At 44.3% G+C, this 17905-nt stretch overlaps 1 protein-coding gene across 1 annotated transcript; it reads right to left on the bottom strand.

Annotated features, from left to right (window-relative positions):
- On the bottom strand, positions 1-8698 carry CLBA1 (clathrin binding box of aftiphilin containing 1). The gene is made up of 5 exons (XM_030950279.1): positions 8240-8698; positions 4552-4700; positions 3028-3157; positions 1152-1265; positions 1-168 (listed from the first exon to the last, which is right to left on the bottom strand). The coding sequence occupies exons 1-5, from the start codon at positions 8696-8698 to the stop codon at positions 1-3; spliced, it is 1020 nt and encodes a 339-aa protein (XP_030806139.1).
- Positions 8699-17905: the final 9207 nt, after the last annotated feature.

The following is a 17905-nucleotide window of genomic DNA, read 5'->3' as shown; positions in this document are numbered from 1 at the left end:
TCAACAAACATCACTACTGAAAAATTTCATTTTTAGGTTGTGTGTAGAAAAAATCTGCTTCGTCCTTGGGACTGCTATACACTGTGTGCTTTCATTTGATGACGTAGTCTTCAAAAAGAGGTTACAGGTGAAAAGGTGACCATGTCTGGAGTCTGATGACACAGAAAGCTGAGTGAAAAAGAAAAACTTAGTTAATTTTTTCCATCCTATAGGAGGTTAATCACTTTGCATATGCCAACCCAATTTTTATAAATTTTCATTAAAATAATATTTTAAAATTTTATTTTAAAATTTTTAGAGGGAAAAATTGACATAAATATGTAGATAAATGGAAAGCATCCAATTTAAATTAGAAATAGCAACATATGTTTTTTAATTAACTTTTCTTTGAGACACCAAGCTGCAGGGGTTTGTTCTTTCCCTTATAAGGCTAGCCCAGAAAAATATTGTCCTTTTACCTTAACTTTGTACCTCAGTTCTTTTTTCTTTTATTCCTTCTTTGTCTACCTCAAACCACTTCTCCTTTGTCTAAACTCTGTTCCTGTATTTTACACATTTCCAATGTGATTCAGCCACTGTGATCCCCCCATCACGTACTCACTGAAGAAAGCAGAACTGAATTATGAAGGAATAAGCTGTTCAGTCCTTTTAAGTTTTATTTCTGAATTCTCCAGGCTATCATTTCTTATGTACAAGGTTCCCAGACCAGTTGTGCACTTTCACTGACCAAGGCAGTAAATAGAATAAAACAGAGCAATGAAAGTCTGTCTCAAACTATCTGTCTCAAACTGTCTGTCTCCACAACAGTCTCAGTTTTATTCTCCACTATGGAGGAAGGGACCATGGCTTAAATAAATTCCTCCAAAATACCTTGCTAAAAAACAGAGTGAGGTGACTGAGGTGTTTTACAACAATGGAGAATGACACAATTTTCCTTCCAACTTGCATTGCTACAACAAGAAACAAACAAGTGCCGAGGTATCTTTTCTGAAACAGTCAGAGAGGTTTCAAAGACCAAAAACCAACTCCACATCCAAAAATTTTACCAGCACCAAGCCTTTACATGAGGACACGTGCTGAAACAGCAGGGAGGAGCATGCTAAACACACTCCATGGTTCTCTGGAGTTCTCACTTGCAGAGCAATCCTTACCTTGGTCTGGATCAATGCTTTGCAGTCATTAACACTGAATCCATCAAATCTAAAGTCCTCATTATCTTTGACATTTGATTCTTCAAAAATATCAGCCTGGTTCTCTGAAACGTCCTAAAAACATAATTTACATTTTATTTATTAATTTATTTATGCATTTCTCTCTGATTTTAATACATACAACCTAAAGAGGTTTACCTCAAATAACAACCAGTAGATTTTACTTTCTGAAGCTGTATTTTATCGTGTGTCTCCCTTTGCATTGAAGCAATTTTATGCCAGAACCAGTTCTATGAATGATGCCTTATATTTCAGCTTTTGTATTTGTCAGACTCTGTACTAAATTAGTGTATAACTCTGAAGTCTGTATAGAATGCTAGCTAGCTTTCTTCACATTTTGGTCAGACTAAACAATCCTTTTAGGCCTGAGAAACAAGGTCATCAACACAGCCTCAGGCCCCAAAAGTATAAACAAAATTAAACTGGGGAGAGAAGCAAACTGAGGGAATGTGACTTCATTACCTGAAGCCAAAATTGGACAATTAACTTCTGATATTAAAACAGAGCAAACTTACATCCATCTGAGAAACTGGTGACTGTTGTCCATCTTGGGTGCAGCCTCTGCAAGGCTTTGCACTGCCCAAGGAGTATCCTTTGAAAGCATTTCAATAAATACCAACTTTATTCTCTAACTCTGTTTAGCCTCTGCTCCAGGTAGCCCCTCAAGGCATCACCTACACACATGAATCTGTGACTTCAATTAATAAAAAAGCCATTTCCAATTAGTATTAGCCTTAATTAGCACCAAAGCATTGCTGAGAAATGCCTCCTAATCAGTAGTGTTAAAAGCAATACCGTTTTCCAGTGATAGATAAGAAGTAATGATGTAAGTTTAAGCTGCCTGGGCATTGATTTAATGCTGGGGGGCAAGAAAGGAACAGAATGGGAGTTTAGCTATGCTAGAGAAATGTCTCAGATTTTCTCTCTGTTAAATTACAGTTCTACAAAGTGACTTTGTCAAGTGCAAAATAGGTTTCTACCTTCAGCACCATCCTTCTGTTTGCATATAACTTGCATGAAAAGTCAAATACTCCCCTAAAATCATTACCTTGCCAACCCTACGCTTCAGCATTCAAATAATCAATTGAAATAGTTACTTCTGAAAATTAATTAGTTAATTCTGAAAAATTAATTAATCCCAGCTAAATAACTGAATTCTAAACCGTCCCTGACACCTTCTCAAAACAAGAGATTGTTAAACAGAGACATTTCTATTTGAGAGCTTTCAACACTGCTGGTTTGGTTTCAATCCAATTTGTAACATACTCTCCCTCAAGCCTCACAAAAACAGTCAGAGGAATAATGTGAGGAAAGGGGAAGCTGAACACACTTTCAGTTTCTTCACAGTAAAATCATCCAGTAATTACTGTAACAGCCTCTCTGATTCAGATCTGATTTTCACTTAACAGAAAGTGAATATAGATATTCGAGGCTGACAGTTTTCTTGCACTCTGAGCAAAAAAAAGTAAACAATCCTACTGCCCACACACCAGGGAGCTGATTCTCCATCTCTACCACCTGAAAGCTGCTTCTCCATCTCTACCAAAGCCGATGTACCACCTAACAACAGGGAGCTGTGTTGGGCAGACTTCACTGTAAAGACAATTAAAGTGTGATCCTGGCACAATTTCATAGTTGCTTACATGTGAAGATGAGAAAACACTAAGCTATTGTCTTAGAAAGCTCCCTGTTAAAAAATAAACCTTGTGACTCACCCTGATCTAGTCCCTCCTGCATCTGCACGTCCAGCTCACAGGAGATCAGATTCCCAGCCCAGTGTTTATGCTGGCAGAATGGAAAACCATTGTTCAATTACCTTTTGATTTGCATCTACTCCGAGAACACTCAAGAGGTTTTCTTGGCAATGAGATTTACTCCAGGGATGTCTTGAGCTGGGGGCATTATCAAAGTCCCTGAGTGCTCTCCATACGTTTCCAGAATCCATGCTAGGAAACAAAACACACTTTGAGGTTTCCAGTGAACATATGCAACAGTTATTTTCACCACATACGGCTGTATACTAACCTTCACCTAACAAGCAACTTGTCTGAAAACTCTTTTACACTTGTCCACACTGCCAGCCCAGTGCACTAATGAGCTGGCCTGACAATTAGTGGGAGCAGTAAGTCAGCAGAAGTGTTTGTTTGTGCTCCTCAGATAAGAGGGGCGTTAGAAGCACATCTCAGAGACTGCTGCATGCCAAAGGCTCGCAGTGTTCAGCTGTTTCTGTGAAATGCGGGCAGAGTTCAGCCCTGTCAGCTCTGCACTTTGCCTTCTCTGTCTCTCAAGTCTTTCTCCATCCCACGGGTCACACTTCACCTGTCCCACAAAACAAGGCAAAGGCACTCACTGCTGAAACACAGAGGAGAGAGCTCCCTTGGCGTGGTTCTTTGGATTCTTACACTGCATTCATCACATATAAAAATTCAGTCGGGCTTTACTTAGTTTGAAGTTGTCATTGACCTTAGTTACTTGTCACAGTAGATTAGGAAATTTTTGTTTTTACCTGTTTTTACCTAATAGTGCAGTCGCCTTTACAATTATATTTCTCCACAAGTTTCATTCTGATTAAAATATAACTTATATGCAGGGAACTTGGCTGAAAGTGCCCACATTAAAAGCTTTACCTACTTTTCTTCTGAGTCTTAGGACATTTCTCAAGCAGGGTCAGACACTCTTTTCTAGACAGAAAGCCTCCAAGTTATGAAAAAATAACTGCAACACTGTTCTATAACTACAATACTGCTCTGAAGCTGCTGATCCTTAAAAAACATGTAACAGAGCTAGAAGTGTTCCAGCTGTTGCTGGAGAGAGCTTAGTTAATGATACTAATTGCTATTAACGTAGCCCAGGAAAAAGCCAGATGCACCACAGATTCTGAAGCACATCTGGTTAAACATGAGAAGAAGTTACAAACTGGGAAAACTGAGAGGGGAGGAAGGAAAGGCAAGTTGTTAGTAGAAGCAGCAGCCTCCAATGATGAAGAAATAAGTGGGATGTTCTGTAAAGAAAGGAGAAGCAAACAGGAAGAACAGGCTGCCTGTTGGGTTCTGGCATTCCAGAGGCTTAGTCATAAGGAGGCACACCAACACCAGGAAAAACCCTAAGCAGGAATTTGTAATTTTGATATATTCCCTTCATTGTTTTCCAATGGCTAAGACACCATCCACTTCCTTTAACAACGTGCCACAAAACTGGTGAGATCTACACACTGAGAAGCACAGTACTAAAAAGATTTTTAAGTGCACCACTGATTTCTAAATTATGAAACAAACAGTGTAATTGATGAGGAACTTTTGCTTTCTTTTTTTTTTTTTTACTGTTAATGTAAACTCATTACCAAAGTTGATTCTTCAAAAGTTCAGGAATCCAAACATCTTCATTACTTGCATCAAGAACTTGCTCTAAGCTTCTTATGCACTCTCTGGACTGTGGTACAAAGACTTCTGGAAAGCCCAACTTAAATATCTCCTCATAGCTGTGGTCTTCCTAAAAAAAAAGAGATTTTTATTACATACATCATACAAGCCATGCCCACAATTCATGAAGGACCTAGTCCAAAGGCTACAATAATTCTAGAGATGGTTTTATAGGTTTTAGAATTATATTACTATTACTATTATATTACTATTACTATTACTATTACTATTACATATTAATATTAATATTAATAGCAGAGGGACCGAGCTCATATTTCAGTGTTTTGAGTATTTTGAGTAGCTAGAATTAAAGGAAGCAAGAGTCCCAGAGTTTCTGATGAACCTTAGTCTTCAACTTCCCAGCATCTTGGTCACAGACTTGCATATTTAACACTTGGGACTCCTCCTTCTGCTCAGCTAATTCAGTTCAGGTCAAATCTGATGTATCAATTCAACAGCTTGTTTTGCCAACTCAGTATTCAAACACTCCTATTCAAATGTACCATACCTGCTAAATGCTACAGTTAACAATAAACACTTGCACTGTGCAAGTCTGCAAAAAAGCTGGGGTGAAGATGTTTCTGTATCCTTGCTCTGTGCCGAACTTTTTCCAGCCTGTGTTAAAAATCAGAGCCAGATTTAAACCCTTGTTCCTCCTCAAGGAGTGATGAGCAGGTTTGGAGGAATGACCACAGCACACGAGGGATCCAGACAGGCCGAGTGGAAGTAAGCACTACTAAGTGGGGTTATCTGACTACTAAGAAATACATATACAAGGGAAAACATACCTAATTTACATCCTATCCTAGGGGCATGCCATCTGGTTCAGAAGCTGTATCCTTTTATTCCTTCAAGGAAGGAATTACTGCAATTTTCCAAATATAAGCAAATTAATTGACTTCACCACCCTGCCCAGGGACCGCAATGCAGGAGCAGCAACACTGAAAACTCAAGAATGGAACACACAGTGTTTTGGGGTTTGGGGTTTTTGCCCAGCAATCAACAATTTAGTCTGAAAACCCTAAGCATGGATACTCCATATTTTTATAGTTTCATTTAATTGTAATTTGAACAGCTGAAATATTTCCACAGTGTCACTACAGTGAACTCAGACAGGTGGGGTGAATACTGAGTGAGTATGGATTTAATCTAAGGATAAGTGGGCAAAACCAACAGAGCTGGTTCTTCTGAGCTTCTTCACCTCTGACCATGCTTTAAGGGGAAAATTCAACAGAATTTGTGCCCCACGCTGCTGCTTCCCGGAGTAAGGCCTTGATAAAATCCTGTCCTGATGATTCACTGCTGGGACATTCAGAGACTCCTGGGTAAATTCCTTTGAAAGTTGCCCAAAGTGTCACAATGCTTTCAATGAAGTTGTAAATTATTTACAAACAGGGATGCATCATGGAGGATCCTGGTGGATGCTCGAGAAGCAGAGCTCTGTGAAGTAACACTTGCTAAAGCATACATGGTCAAGGAAAAAAACAAACAACTTCCAGGTAGGCACCAAAAGTGAAGAGGGATGGGAGTCAAGGAAAAGCCAGGCAGCTGCTCTTGGCTTTGGGATGGGGGCAGTTACAGCCCCAGGGAGTGCATCGAGGGAAGCACAGCTCTGCCTCAGCTGCAGCGTCTCCCTAGAGCCTTGGTGCTGCTCCAACACACATGCAAGTCACTGACTTACAGTCTAGCCAAGACAGATCAAGAGATTTTTTTTTATCACCTTTATTACTGTCTATTTCAGTGAGTGTTTCTGAAACAAAGTTTGGGTATATTTCCATCTATCTGGTGGCTTTGTACTAATTATAAAATATCAATGTACAAAGTTCACATCAGTACTTTCTGAACAAATCCTCTACATCCTGTTATATCAAAATACCCCATGGCTTAAACACATGCACCAGTCCCTCTCTCAAAGGCCAGTGTTTAAAGAGCACATGAAAAATCCTCAAAGTGTTCAATCCTGTAGGCAAAATACCCAGCTACTGCAAGGAAATTAATGATTGTTTCCATCTTAAAGCACATGATTCTGATCCCAACTGACATCATTTAATTAACTGAAGCAATAAATACTGAAGGTCAGACCTCTGACCTGAGATGATTTCTAGAGGTCCCTTCCAACCCACCTGGCCTTTTTTCTATTGAGCATACAGAAGCCAGAGTCCCAGTCCAAAGATTTTATGATCTCAAACTAGCAGTGCCAAAAGCACAGGGATAAAGAACCAGCTACACATATATTCTACACTGCAAGGGATATTCAGCAGCTCTGTGGTTGTTTCTCTGCCTTGAGATGAGAAAAGACAACTTAAAACCCTAAGCATGGTTAACTTATTTAACTCATACTGGACATTTCCTTCTGCCTTTAACAAATGCAAAGTAAAGAAAAGGCTTCAGTAAGATTAAGATCTGCTGCTTTTGGAAAGAAACCAAGAAACCTGCTCTATTCCATTTCAGTTTCAGTCATTACAACATTCTCTTTCTCCAACAGAAGAGTTCTTGTCTGCCACTTCCAGCATTACAAAACATTTGAATTCTGTGTTTGTGCACACCAATAACCAGGTATTTTGTGTATCTACACTCAAACAGTGTGGGAAGCTTCTCCACCTGCATCTTTGTGTTTTTACTAGTAACAGCTCTGCAACAAGTAAAATTCCTAGGCAAAGGGCATGAAATCCTGTCTCCAGGAAAGTCTCAGTTCCTTATGCACACTAAAACTCACCCAACAGACTACAAGCAGTAAGTTATTACTGCTACAGATTAACCCCATGGAAGTCTTAGCTGATTGTTCTCTCTTTTCAAATGTTGTCATTTAGGATGAAAGTAGTAAGAACAAGGGGATCTTGTTCTGTATTTCTACATTCTTTCTACCCTTTTGTTACTTTCCTTCCCTTCGCTGATGAATGTTTGATCCACATGGAAACACACTTATCCCCACAATATATAACCCTTTACCTGAACTTATTTTTTTGTGCTGGGTAAGAATTCATTGCATTATTTACTCAAATTTTTAGCTCTAACATTGTAAGAGTGAATGTTATATCTTGTGCTAAAATATGAATTATATTATTTCTACTAATGTCTTGTGTGTCACCATCAGATTAAAATTCCAGAAAAACTGTTGATATTATTCAGGTAGTATACTAAATAACAAAAAATACATTGTTTTCGCCAATTTCTAACTCAATGGTGTGTAGGTTTACTTCAATAAGTTTGCAGGCCACTCACAGAATTTCTGTCCACCCTGCTTTTGTCACCCACCTTCCCGATTTGTCGTTTCTTATGCTCTTTCTTGTCTAAATTTTACACTGCATGTCCTTCAGGGCAAGGTTCATGTTGCCTACGTGCCTCCTTGCCTATGTGACTACTTATTCCTAGTGCCTAGAAGCAAAATAGTGCATTACATTCTTTAAAGCTCTCCAGCAGCACAGTGTAAGTATTTTTCAAACTCTGCAAAGAAGTTGCTTTTGTTCCACTTGAGGTAGCTGCGAAGTAGCTGGACAATTCCTCTGCATGTGCAGAGTTACCCTCTACAGACAAGACAGATACAGACCCGGAGGTGTAGGAAGCAGACACACAAACATTTCTGGTCCTTGGTTTGCTGTGCACACGTACCTCTCTCAGAGAGCCCGAAGCCTCCCGCATGCCATGGCTCAGAGATGGCTCCGCACACACGTGGGCAGCAGAAATGCTGCAGCCTCCTCTGCTCAGCTCCAGATCGGCTCCCCGAGTTGTTGCTGACTTCACCAAAACTTCAAGTTTATCACTGAATATCTCTGATCTGTCTAAGGGCTCCGTGAAGCCTTCAAAATCACCCCAGGATCCACTGGGTTCTGAGGTACTAAAGCTGCTCTCAGAAAACTCCTCACAACTTCTCCCTTCCCTGTTCATTGCAGGGAGGCTTTGCTGCGTTGCTTCAAGATTAACAATTTCTTCATTCCTTGTTCTTTCATTCCAGTTACAGCCACTTTCATGGAGAGACACTCCACCTGCCTCAGCTGCCAGGTCTTTTGGAGGCTCACAGCGTGGTATGTCTGTGTTACCAAGACTTTCTGCCACCGACAAGTTCTGCATCTTTGCTCAAGAGAAGAAAAATAATTTGTTGAAATCTGTGCTGCAAAAAGGTTACTGAAGTTCAGTTGCATCAGAAATATGAGTGTTTCCAAAACAAAATCAAATTCTTCATTTCACTCCAAAGAATAACAACACTGCTGAAACAAAACAGGATGTCCTTCAGCCTCTCCTCCAGTACTCGGCATGTGCAGTTATTCGGCCTCACTTTCTGTGTAGAGTATTAAGCCTGCAAAGAAAGGATTATAAATAAATACCCCCGTGATAAGGCCTGTGTAGGAATAAAGATAGCTGATAAGGTAGGAGAAAGAATGCCTGGGTTAAAATAAACACATTCCAGCATTATCCACTGAAAATTGCTGTAGGCAAAATTATTTAAAATTTACACAGAACTATCTGCCCACACCACAAGAAAGCCATTAAATTAGTGAACAATACTCAGCAAGTACATAACAGAAGTCACTGGATTATTAACTCAGTACTCACTGATCACACTGGAGACAAACTAAAACAACTACAGTCAACATCCAACACTTTAAAATATTTTCTGTGACGACTTCATTCACCTCGTGCAAACTCAAATAATGCAAACTCAAATAATGCAAACTCAAATTATGCTATTTCTGCCGGCACGGGCTGCCCCATCCCAACCACTAGAATCCTGTAAAAATACAGTATTTCCAGATATGTAGGTAACTGAGGCAGATCTAATACATTCAATTTGGCATCTGTAGACGATACAGACAGTGCTGTATTGGCCACGTTGGATTAACCCCATCTCCTCAAGCATTTTCCCGAGCTGGTTTGGGGGGTGGGTTAAAAGCACTCACTAAACGCTCCTCTCACCGACCTGCCGCGGTGTTTAACAGACCCAAATGTGTGGTTTTCCCCGGGTTTCCTTCGGAGGCGGGCCGGGCACAGAGCAGGGGTGCGGCAGGTCCCTGGCCTGCCCGCAGGGACGCGCTGGAGTCCCCGGGGAGGGACAGGGCGGGGGACGCGCGTCCGGAGCCTCGGGCGCTTCCCCGGGGCGGCGGCTGCTCCGCCCGCGGTGTCACCGGAGCGGGCAGGGAGATGTCACCGGTGCGGGCAGGGAGATGTCACCTGTACAAACAGGGAGACGTCACCGGTGGGGCAGGGAGATGTCACCGGTGCGGGCAGGGAGATGTCACCTGTGCAAGCAGGGAGGTGTCACCGGTGCGGGCAGGGAGATGTCACCTGTGCAAGCAGGGAGATGCCACCGGTGTGGGCACGGAGATGTCACCGGTGCGGGCAGGGAGCAGCCCCGGCGGAGCAGCCTCACCACAGCAGCCTCACCACAGCAGCCTCCCCGAGCAGCGTCCCCGAGCAGCCCCGCCACCTCCCGCAGGTCGCCAGGGGCGGGCCGAGGTGTGCGGGGCGGGCCGGGGCGAGCGGCGGGGCCGGCACCGCCCGGGGACAGCCGAGCCTTCCCTCGGTGCCTCCCTGCCCGTCTGTCCGCCCTCGGTCCGCTCCCACCGGCGCCTCTCCGCGCTCGCCCCCGCGCCTCGCTCGCCCCCCGGGTTACAGCCGCCCTGCCCGCCCGAAGAGGCTGGGGTTCAAACTGGGACGTGGAAAAGAAAAGTATTCGCTCTTTTTTCACTCCCCCAGCTTCTTGCTGCGGCTTGGCAGCCTAAAGGAAGCATCGTTTGATTGTAGTCGTTCCTGCATGCCTTTCATTTGAGACTAGCTAAAATTCCGACATAGTTGGAAAGTTCCAGGATACAGATTTTTTAAAAGTGACAATCAGTCCACCCATTAACAGAACTTCAGGATTAAACAGTAGAAACAGACCAACAACAACTCTCTTCCTCTCTTCTTTTGCCCACCGAGGTATTTGGCTGTCTCTGTTGAGGCTGAGGCTTGATCTCCTCCCGACAGGTAAAGCCAGAAGCTGTGGGTGCAGTGCTGCACACGGGTCACCCCATGGCCTGGATGACCATCCCATCCCATCCCACCATCCCATCCCATCCCATCCCATCCCATCCCATCCCATCCCATCCCATCCCATCCCATCCCACCCACCCACCCACCTGGTGAGGAACAGGGTGAGGGCTGGAGGCTTCGTGCCCCAGGCTGGCTGCTCCCAGGCCTGGGGATCAGAGGGAACAACACCAAGAAAACTCCTCAGCTCCCTGTCCTCAGGCTGGGTTAAACATCTGGGTAGTCCCAAGGAACAGGGGACAGTTGTAAAAGCAAGGAAAGAGGTTTTCTGGAGCAAGGCCCAAAGTAAAAAGCATTTTCTAGGCACTACAGTACATATGTTTTCCAGCCCAGACACAGACACATGCACTCCTCCCACGCATCAGACTCTCATTCCAGGCTCTGGTGCTTTATCTGAGGGCAAGAGGCTGGATTTGGGAGCCATGCCCAGACGCAGAGCCAAAGAAACTTTATTGGCAACTGTCTGAAAGGGTTTTTTTAATTTGTTTTCTTTCTGCTCCGGAGCGGTTTCCTGCCATCCCGCGGCAGCCCTCAGGATGTCGGACCGGCTCGGCGGGGCTGACTCAGCCCGGAACGCCCGACAGCGGCCGGGGCCGCGGGCACCTCGGGGCTCCCAGCTCTCCCTTCAGTGTTCGACGGAAACCAACATTTTTTTTTGCAGTGACTGTTTTGCTCGGCTTTACGCTTTCACCTTTGTCTTCTCGAAGGAAAGGCCACCAAGAGGCGGCACACAGGCTGAGGGGATGCTCTCTCTCCTCCACCCGGAGGGGAAGGGCTGCGTGGGTTCTGCAAACCCTGCCGGGTTCCAGGTGTCTCTGCAGCACAGCAAGGAGCTCTGGCAGAGCTGGGCATCTTCAGAAGCTGCCACAGGCTTCAGACACCAGAGTGTGGGAACAGAGGGAAGCTCCAGCTCCTTCTTCCCAGGGTTACATCAGAAACTCTGTGAAGGGCTGGCCAGGTAGCGCTGCTGTTTGTGTCTCCCCAGCACACCTCACAGCCCACCTGGGAAACCCGGTTGCCAGCCCTGGGTGCCTGCAGGGAGCAATTGGCTGCAGCATCTGCTGGGTGTAAGCACTGCTGCCTTCTGCTCTCAGGCAAATGCTGCTGAAAACACACACAAACACAAGAAAAACCTGCACTGGTGCGGTTTGGGAAGGTTTTCACTTCAAAAGGGGTTGGTGTGAAGTACAGATGTCATGCAATGGGGATTTCACCTGCCGTTGTCTGAGTTCAGGCCTCTGGACTCAGCTGAGGTGTGACAGCTGCTGCTGGGATCACTGTTTAAATGACCCTGGGTTAAGTTAGAAGCATCAACACAGTTGGATTAAGAATTTTTCCCCCTGAACTATAGTGGAATAAAATTCCTGTTATCTGCTTGGGGGGAAAAAATAATTTTACAGTTTTGTCAGACCAGGCCTTGCATAATTACTGCATTAAATCAGTATTTTCTTTTTGAACTATCACCATGGGGGTTTGGTTTACTCTTTTTGGTTATTTTTGTTTTTAAGAACTCAGTCCTTATTTAAAAGGTAAAGAGGTCAAAAGCATCAGACATGGACTATAAGCTTATATTCAGACACACATGTATGCATCTACCAGAGCAGAACATCATTACTCAAAAATTCACCAATGCAAACAACTGAATTGACTGAACACTGATCTTTAACTATTATTACTGCTCCTCTCAGCATTCCTGCTGGAAAATTAGAGTTTAGTACACATACTCTACAATTATTATATTTTTCTTTTTATCCTTTAGAAAAACACCAATTTGCAGTGAAAAAATTCAACATAATAACTGAAAAGTGTTTACTTTCAGGTCAAATCAGCACCATGCTGCGGTATTACAAACTTGTGTTTGCTTCTGAAAGACCTGGTCCTGGATTATTGAATTGTGTGGTTCCCTTGTAAATGACCAGGATTGGTTTTTTATGGATTGCTTTTTCCTTCATTCTTTTTTTTTCTTTTGGAAAAAAATACAAGCAAGAGATACCTTTGCATGCAGAATTTTCAGATTTGTTTGGGTTTGCTTAATTGAAATTTTAAACAACATTAACTTGCTATTTAAAGGACTGAAATATTTTCTTTAATTTGTATTAAATACTTGGATGTCTTTTCTTGTAAAAAATAATACATTTAGCTGAACTGACATAAAATGTCACTTAGAAAATAAAGTAAACATGTTTTCAGAAGCAAATAAATAATTTTGAATGACTGAGAATGGCATTCCAATAAATGAGCTGCCTTTTCAGTTAGTGATTGGGGTTTTTTTCATCCTCAGTACCCCAGAATGTAGGACGTCACCAATTTTTTCAGAATAATACAGAATGCTCATCTTTTTGAAAATCCACTGCAGAGGCCAGGTCTAAATACTGATCTAATTGACTATCTGTGTCTTACATTTGAAGATGGGCTTGATTTTTCCACTGAAGTCCCTCCTGGAGGCGCAGAGGGTTTGCCATACCTTCTTCCCTCTTTGCTTTGCTGCTGGTGTGGATGGTTGGAAAGGCTGGTAAATCCATCCTCTTCTTCCCGATTCACACATGAGAAGAGCAGATCTTCGGCGGCAAACCTTTCCCCTCCCCAGTGCAGGGTTTGGATTCGTATTTCCCCTGTGGAATACTGCCCTGTGTGCTATCCCACTGTGGTGGGAGCTGCTGGCAGGAAGGAGCCACCTGCAACTGTTAGCAGTGCCTGGGCTAAGAGATGAACCAGGATTTTTCCAACAGCAGATGGCAGCTCTCCCTTGTCTCTCTTTCGTGCACACAACACATCTGTCAGTGCTCCTGAGCAGGGGAAGTCATCAATCCCCTCTACACCCCACTCTATAAAGGTGTTGAAGCACCTGCTTTGTGTGCTGACCACAGACAATCCATCCCACAGGAGCCCTTCACTGATGGGCCGTCAGTGCAGAAGTGATGAAGAAAGTGACACCCTGTGTAGCAGGTGGAAGGAGTACTTTACATCCTTCTCTTCTTGTCTCAGGTGTGAAAGGTATGGGAGCTGTAGTCCAGCTCTGAAAAAAGCAAGATGTGCAAGAGGCATCGGTGCCTGTGTTCAGTGGCTGCCTTTATGTGGGTGTTTGCCCACATTGTGGCTCCAAAGCAAAGCTCACACTTGCTTTGACAGTTAGTCTGGTTCTCAGAGTGATTTTGGGGAGCACAAACTGGGAAGAGGCAGTGAAACACTGTTCCACCCTGGCACTTGATGGAAACATCATCTGCCAAATCCAGTGGGCACCACCACTTCAGGATCTTCCAGCAATTCACACAGCACGTGCGCTGAAAGAAGACTCTCAAGTCAGTCTTGTGGGACACTCAGCTTCCACAAGATCCCAAAGTGGGTTTTGTGCCTATATTAAAAGGGCCAAGTGCCACAGGCACGTTCCCTTTGGCTTGCCTTCCACTCTGCCACCACTTCATCATCCAGTGACACTGCTGGTTTGAAATCCTTTCCTCTCTTCAGCTGCTTTCCCTTCTGCTGTCAGTCCCACTTGCTGAACCCCTCAATTATTTTATCAGATCTTTTTTTTTTACTATCCACTTGCCAACCGTTCTCTCTTCTGCCTTCAGCCTCCTGAAAACCCAGAGAGCTGAGGCTTGGGCCCCTGATGGAAGTGCTGGTGCTTCTCATTCAGTGAGCAGGACATGAGAGGGACAAAGGTTTCCTGGGTAGCAGGGTAATTTGCTGGTAGAAGCAGGAGATTGCTGATGTTATGACTGTCTGAGAGCACTGGCCAGCAACAGATCTCAGAGAATAAAAGCGATCCTCTTGAAGTTCTATTACACTGCACTGAGAGCACAGCAGACACTCACCTGCACAGCACAGCTCACATGGACTCTGTCACCATGCTGGAGCACCTGGGGAAGTGACAGTGCTTCGATGTGGGTCCAGGGTGCTGTTCTTGAATCCCACAGAAGATCCCTTCAAGGCCATACTGTAAGATGCCTTTTTCACCTCCTCCCCTCATTACCTGGAACCAGCCCCCTGTATCCACACTCCTGTTTCCAACACAGTGAGCGCTGCTTTTCTATACAGGTTGCTTGGCAGGGGGGCAAAGCTTCTGAAGGAATTACAGCTCTGGGCCCAGATCTGCAGGGCAGTGATAAATATCACCAGACTGCCCGGGAGTGCTGGCACACCTCTAAGAGCAATTCCACAGGGGCTTTGAGCTGCAGAAGAAATAACTCACACAGCACCTACGTGGAAATACCAACAATGATCAGATCTGCCTGCCCAGCCCTGATCCAGGATGGGTGGCTTTGCCTCAAAACCATGCAGCAAACATTGCCATGTTTGTGTCAAACAAATGGTGGGATGGCTCCTTCCCTCCTGCAGCGGGGCTGGCAGACATCCAAGGTGCCAGGCTGGCTTCTAGAGGCTCTGGGGAGGTGACACACCCTGACAACAGTGTCTTCCTCCAGAGCCACCAAGCTGTTGCACACACATCCCACAGGAAGGCCTGTGGCAGGAGCCAGAGGTGGAAGCAGTTCAGCACCTTCCATGACTGATGGGCAAGCCTGGTAGTTATTGCATCAAATTATTTAATATTGTACACGTTACAATGGCCATCTAAACGTCCTGCTTCTTATGGTCAACTCAGCCAAGAAAAGGGTCTTAAAGAAGACAATCACACATTTCTTTTAGCTCTGAAACCTCCAACTCCTGCTTCTCTTAATGCTGTGCTCCTTTCCTTCTTCAATTTCTCTTGCTTTGAGTGTAGTCAAAGCAGAAAAACTAGGAGCATGTATTCTCCTGTGGTACCTTCTCCTGTGGTACCTTTTCTGGACACAGGTGAAAGCAGGCCCTACACTACCTAAGCCACATCTTCAAGAAGGGGGGTGTTTAAATGTAAGACAGTGGGGTGTGGTACCCCACTTGGATTGTATTTGATGCTTTACACCCACCTACCTATACCTGCTCTTCTATTAGAATTTCCCACTAAGCTGCTGTTCTGTGCTGCTTTTTCTGCTGACCTCTCAAAATCATCACATTTATATATGAAGTCTCTGCTGCCCACAGAGGTTTTTCAGGTACATAGACATTAATTCACTGGGAGCATGCTTGGCAATTTTTGCCAGTCCCCTGCATGCCCTGTAAGCCGAGCCGTGATCGCTGCGGTCTGCAGCTCACTAATCCTCTGTTTTAATGCCTGATTAGGTCCCAAATCCATCATTGTTAGAGAGATGTGGGTGTGGGGAGGGCAGGAGGATTTCATCCTCTCAGCTGAGAGTTAAGCTGCTGGAGGTTCACCAGCCTGGTGCTGTACCAGTGTATTAATTAGCTTGCCTGGAAATTTCGCCGGTGCTGCTCAGTGAGGTTGTGGGAAGGTCACACAATCCATTAGAAGTGCTGTGCTTCAACCTGAAGTCATTACATTTGACACTTAGCAAATCTCTACGAAAAAAAAGAATCAAAGCATTAGCAGAAAAATATTTTAAAAACTCAAGTTCCCACTTCAAGCAGCACGTGAAAGAACACAAAATCATGATAATTAGCATCTTTGTAGCTCCTTAATTACGAGGATCTTGCTTCTTCATTCTGCAAGTGAGTCCTTTAGGGGCTGTAAGCTTGGTGCACTAGTGGTCATCACTGCACTTTGCATGGGGGAAACACCATTAAAGATGGCTTAAGTTATCTGCCCCTGAAAGAAGACACAAAGTCCCTGATGGACGTCTCCATGTCCCAAACCCTGTGAAATTAAGTTGTCAGTAAAGGTGTCATTTTATTGCTCAAAATGTAGCACTGCAGTATGAATGAAAAATACATGGCATCCGTCCCATGCTGAGTGGCAAATACCCCAGAGGGCTGTGTAGCCTTCAGAAAGACCTCAACAGGTTGGGGAGGTGGGCAGAGAAGAACCTGCTGAAATTCAACAAATGCAAGTGCAGGTCCTGCACCTGGGGAGGAACAACCCCAGGTACAGCACAGGCTGGGGGTGACCTGCTGGAAAGCAGCTCTGTGGAGAGGGACCTGTGGGTGCCCCAGGGGACTCCTGTGGCCAAGAAGACCAGTGGGATCCTGGGGTGCATTAAGAAGAGCATTGGCAGAAGGTCAGGGAGGTGATCCTGCCCCTCTCCTCAGCCCTGGTGGAGTGCTGTGTCCAATTCTGGGCTCCTCAGGATGAGACATGGAGCTCCTGGAGCAGGTCCAGCAGAGGGTGACAAAGATGCTGAATGGTCTGGAACATCTCTTACGAGGAAAGGCTGAGGGAGCTGGGCCTGTCCAGCCTTGAGAGGAGACAACTCAGAGGGGACCTCATTGATGTCTGTGAGTATCTGAGGAGAGGGTGGCAAGAGGATGGACCAGGCTCTGCTTGGTTGTGCCAAGCTATGGTATTGTATTTGCCTGGCCCCCAGATGTGGGAAAGAATGATGAATCTGACTCCATGTCCTTGGAAGGCTAATTTACAATTTTATGATACCATATTATATTAAAGAATACTAACTAACTATACTGAAGAATACAGAAAGGATACTTACAGAAGGCTAAAAAGATAATAATGAAAACTTGTGACTCTTTCCAGAGCCCCGACACAGCTTGGCCCTGACTGGCCATTGAGTCAAAACAACTCACATGAAACCCAATGAAAAAAAACACCAGTTGGAGAAACAATCTCCAAACACATTTCACATGTGAGCATAACACAGGAGAAGCAAATGAGATAAGAATTCGTTTTCCTTTTTCTCTGAGGCTTCTCAGCTTCCCAGGAGAAAATCCTGGGCGAAGGGATTTTTCAGAAAATATGAATGTGACACTACATAGGAACAAGAGGCAATGGGCAAAACTGATGCATGGGAAATTCCACCCAAACATGAGGAAAAACTTCTTTACTGTGCAGTGACCATATACTGGAACAGATGCCCAGAGAAGAGCATTGGAGTCTCTCTCAATGAAGATATTCAAGCACCATCTGGATGCAGTCCTGTGCCATGTGCTCTGGGATGGTGTTGCTTGAGCAGGGAGGCTGGACCAAAATACCCAATGTGGTCTCTACTATTCTTATCCATTTTGTGATTCTGTGATCCTTGCAAGAAAAAAACCCTGTGGAATTAAATAGCAAAAAGACAGAATTTGTTTGAATTTTGCATATGTGTGTAAGACAGTCACCTGCCTTTCTTACCAGAGAGTGCCACCTCTCCAGTAAAGCACCATGGCTGCAGTACAGACAGCAGGCAAGGGCTTAGCTGTCACATAAAACAGGTGACAATTTCTGAATCTGAACTGCCTCCTTTACTTCCAAACCCCTGC

Source organism: Camarhynchus parvulus, chromosome 5, assembly GCF_901933205.1.
Source record: "Camarhynchus parvulus chromosome 5, STF_HiC, whole genome shotgun sequence".
NCBI lineage: Eukaryota > Metazoa > Chordata > Aves > Passeriformes > Thraupidae > Camarhynchus > Camarhynchus parvulus.
Note: the sequence above shows the minus strand (reverse complement) of the source record. Positions and strands in the feature narration are given on the sequence as shown.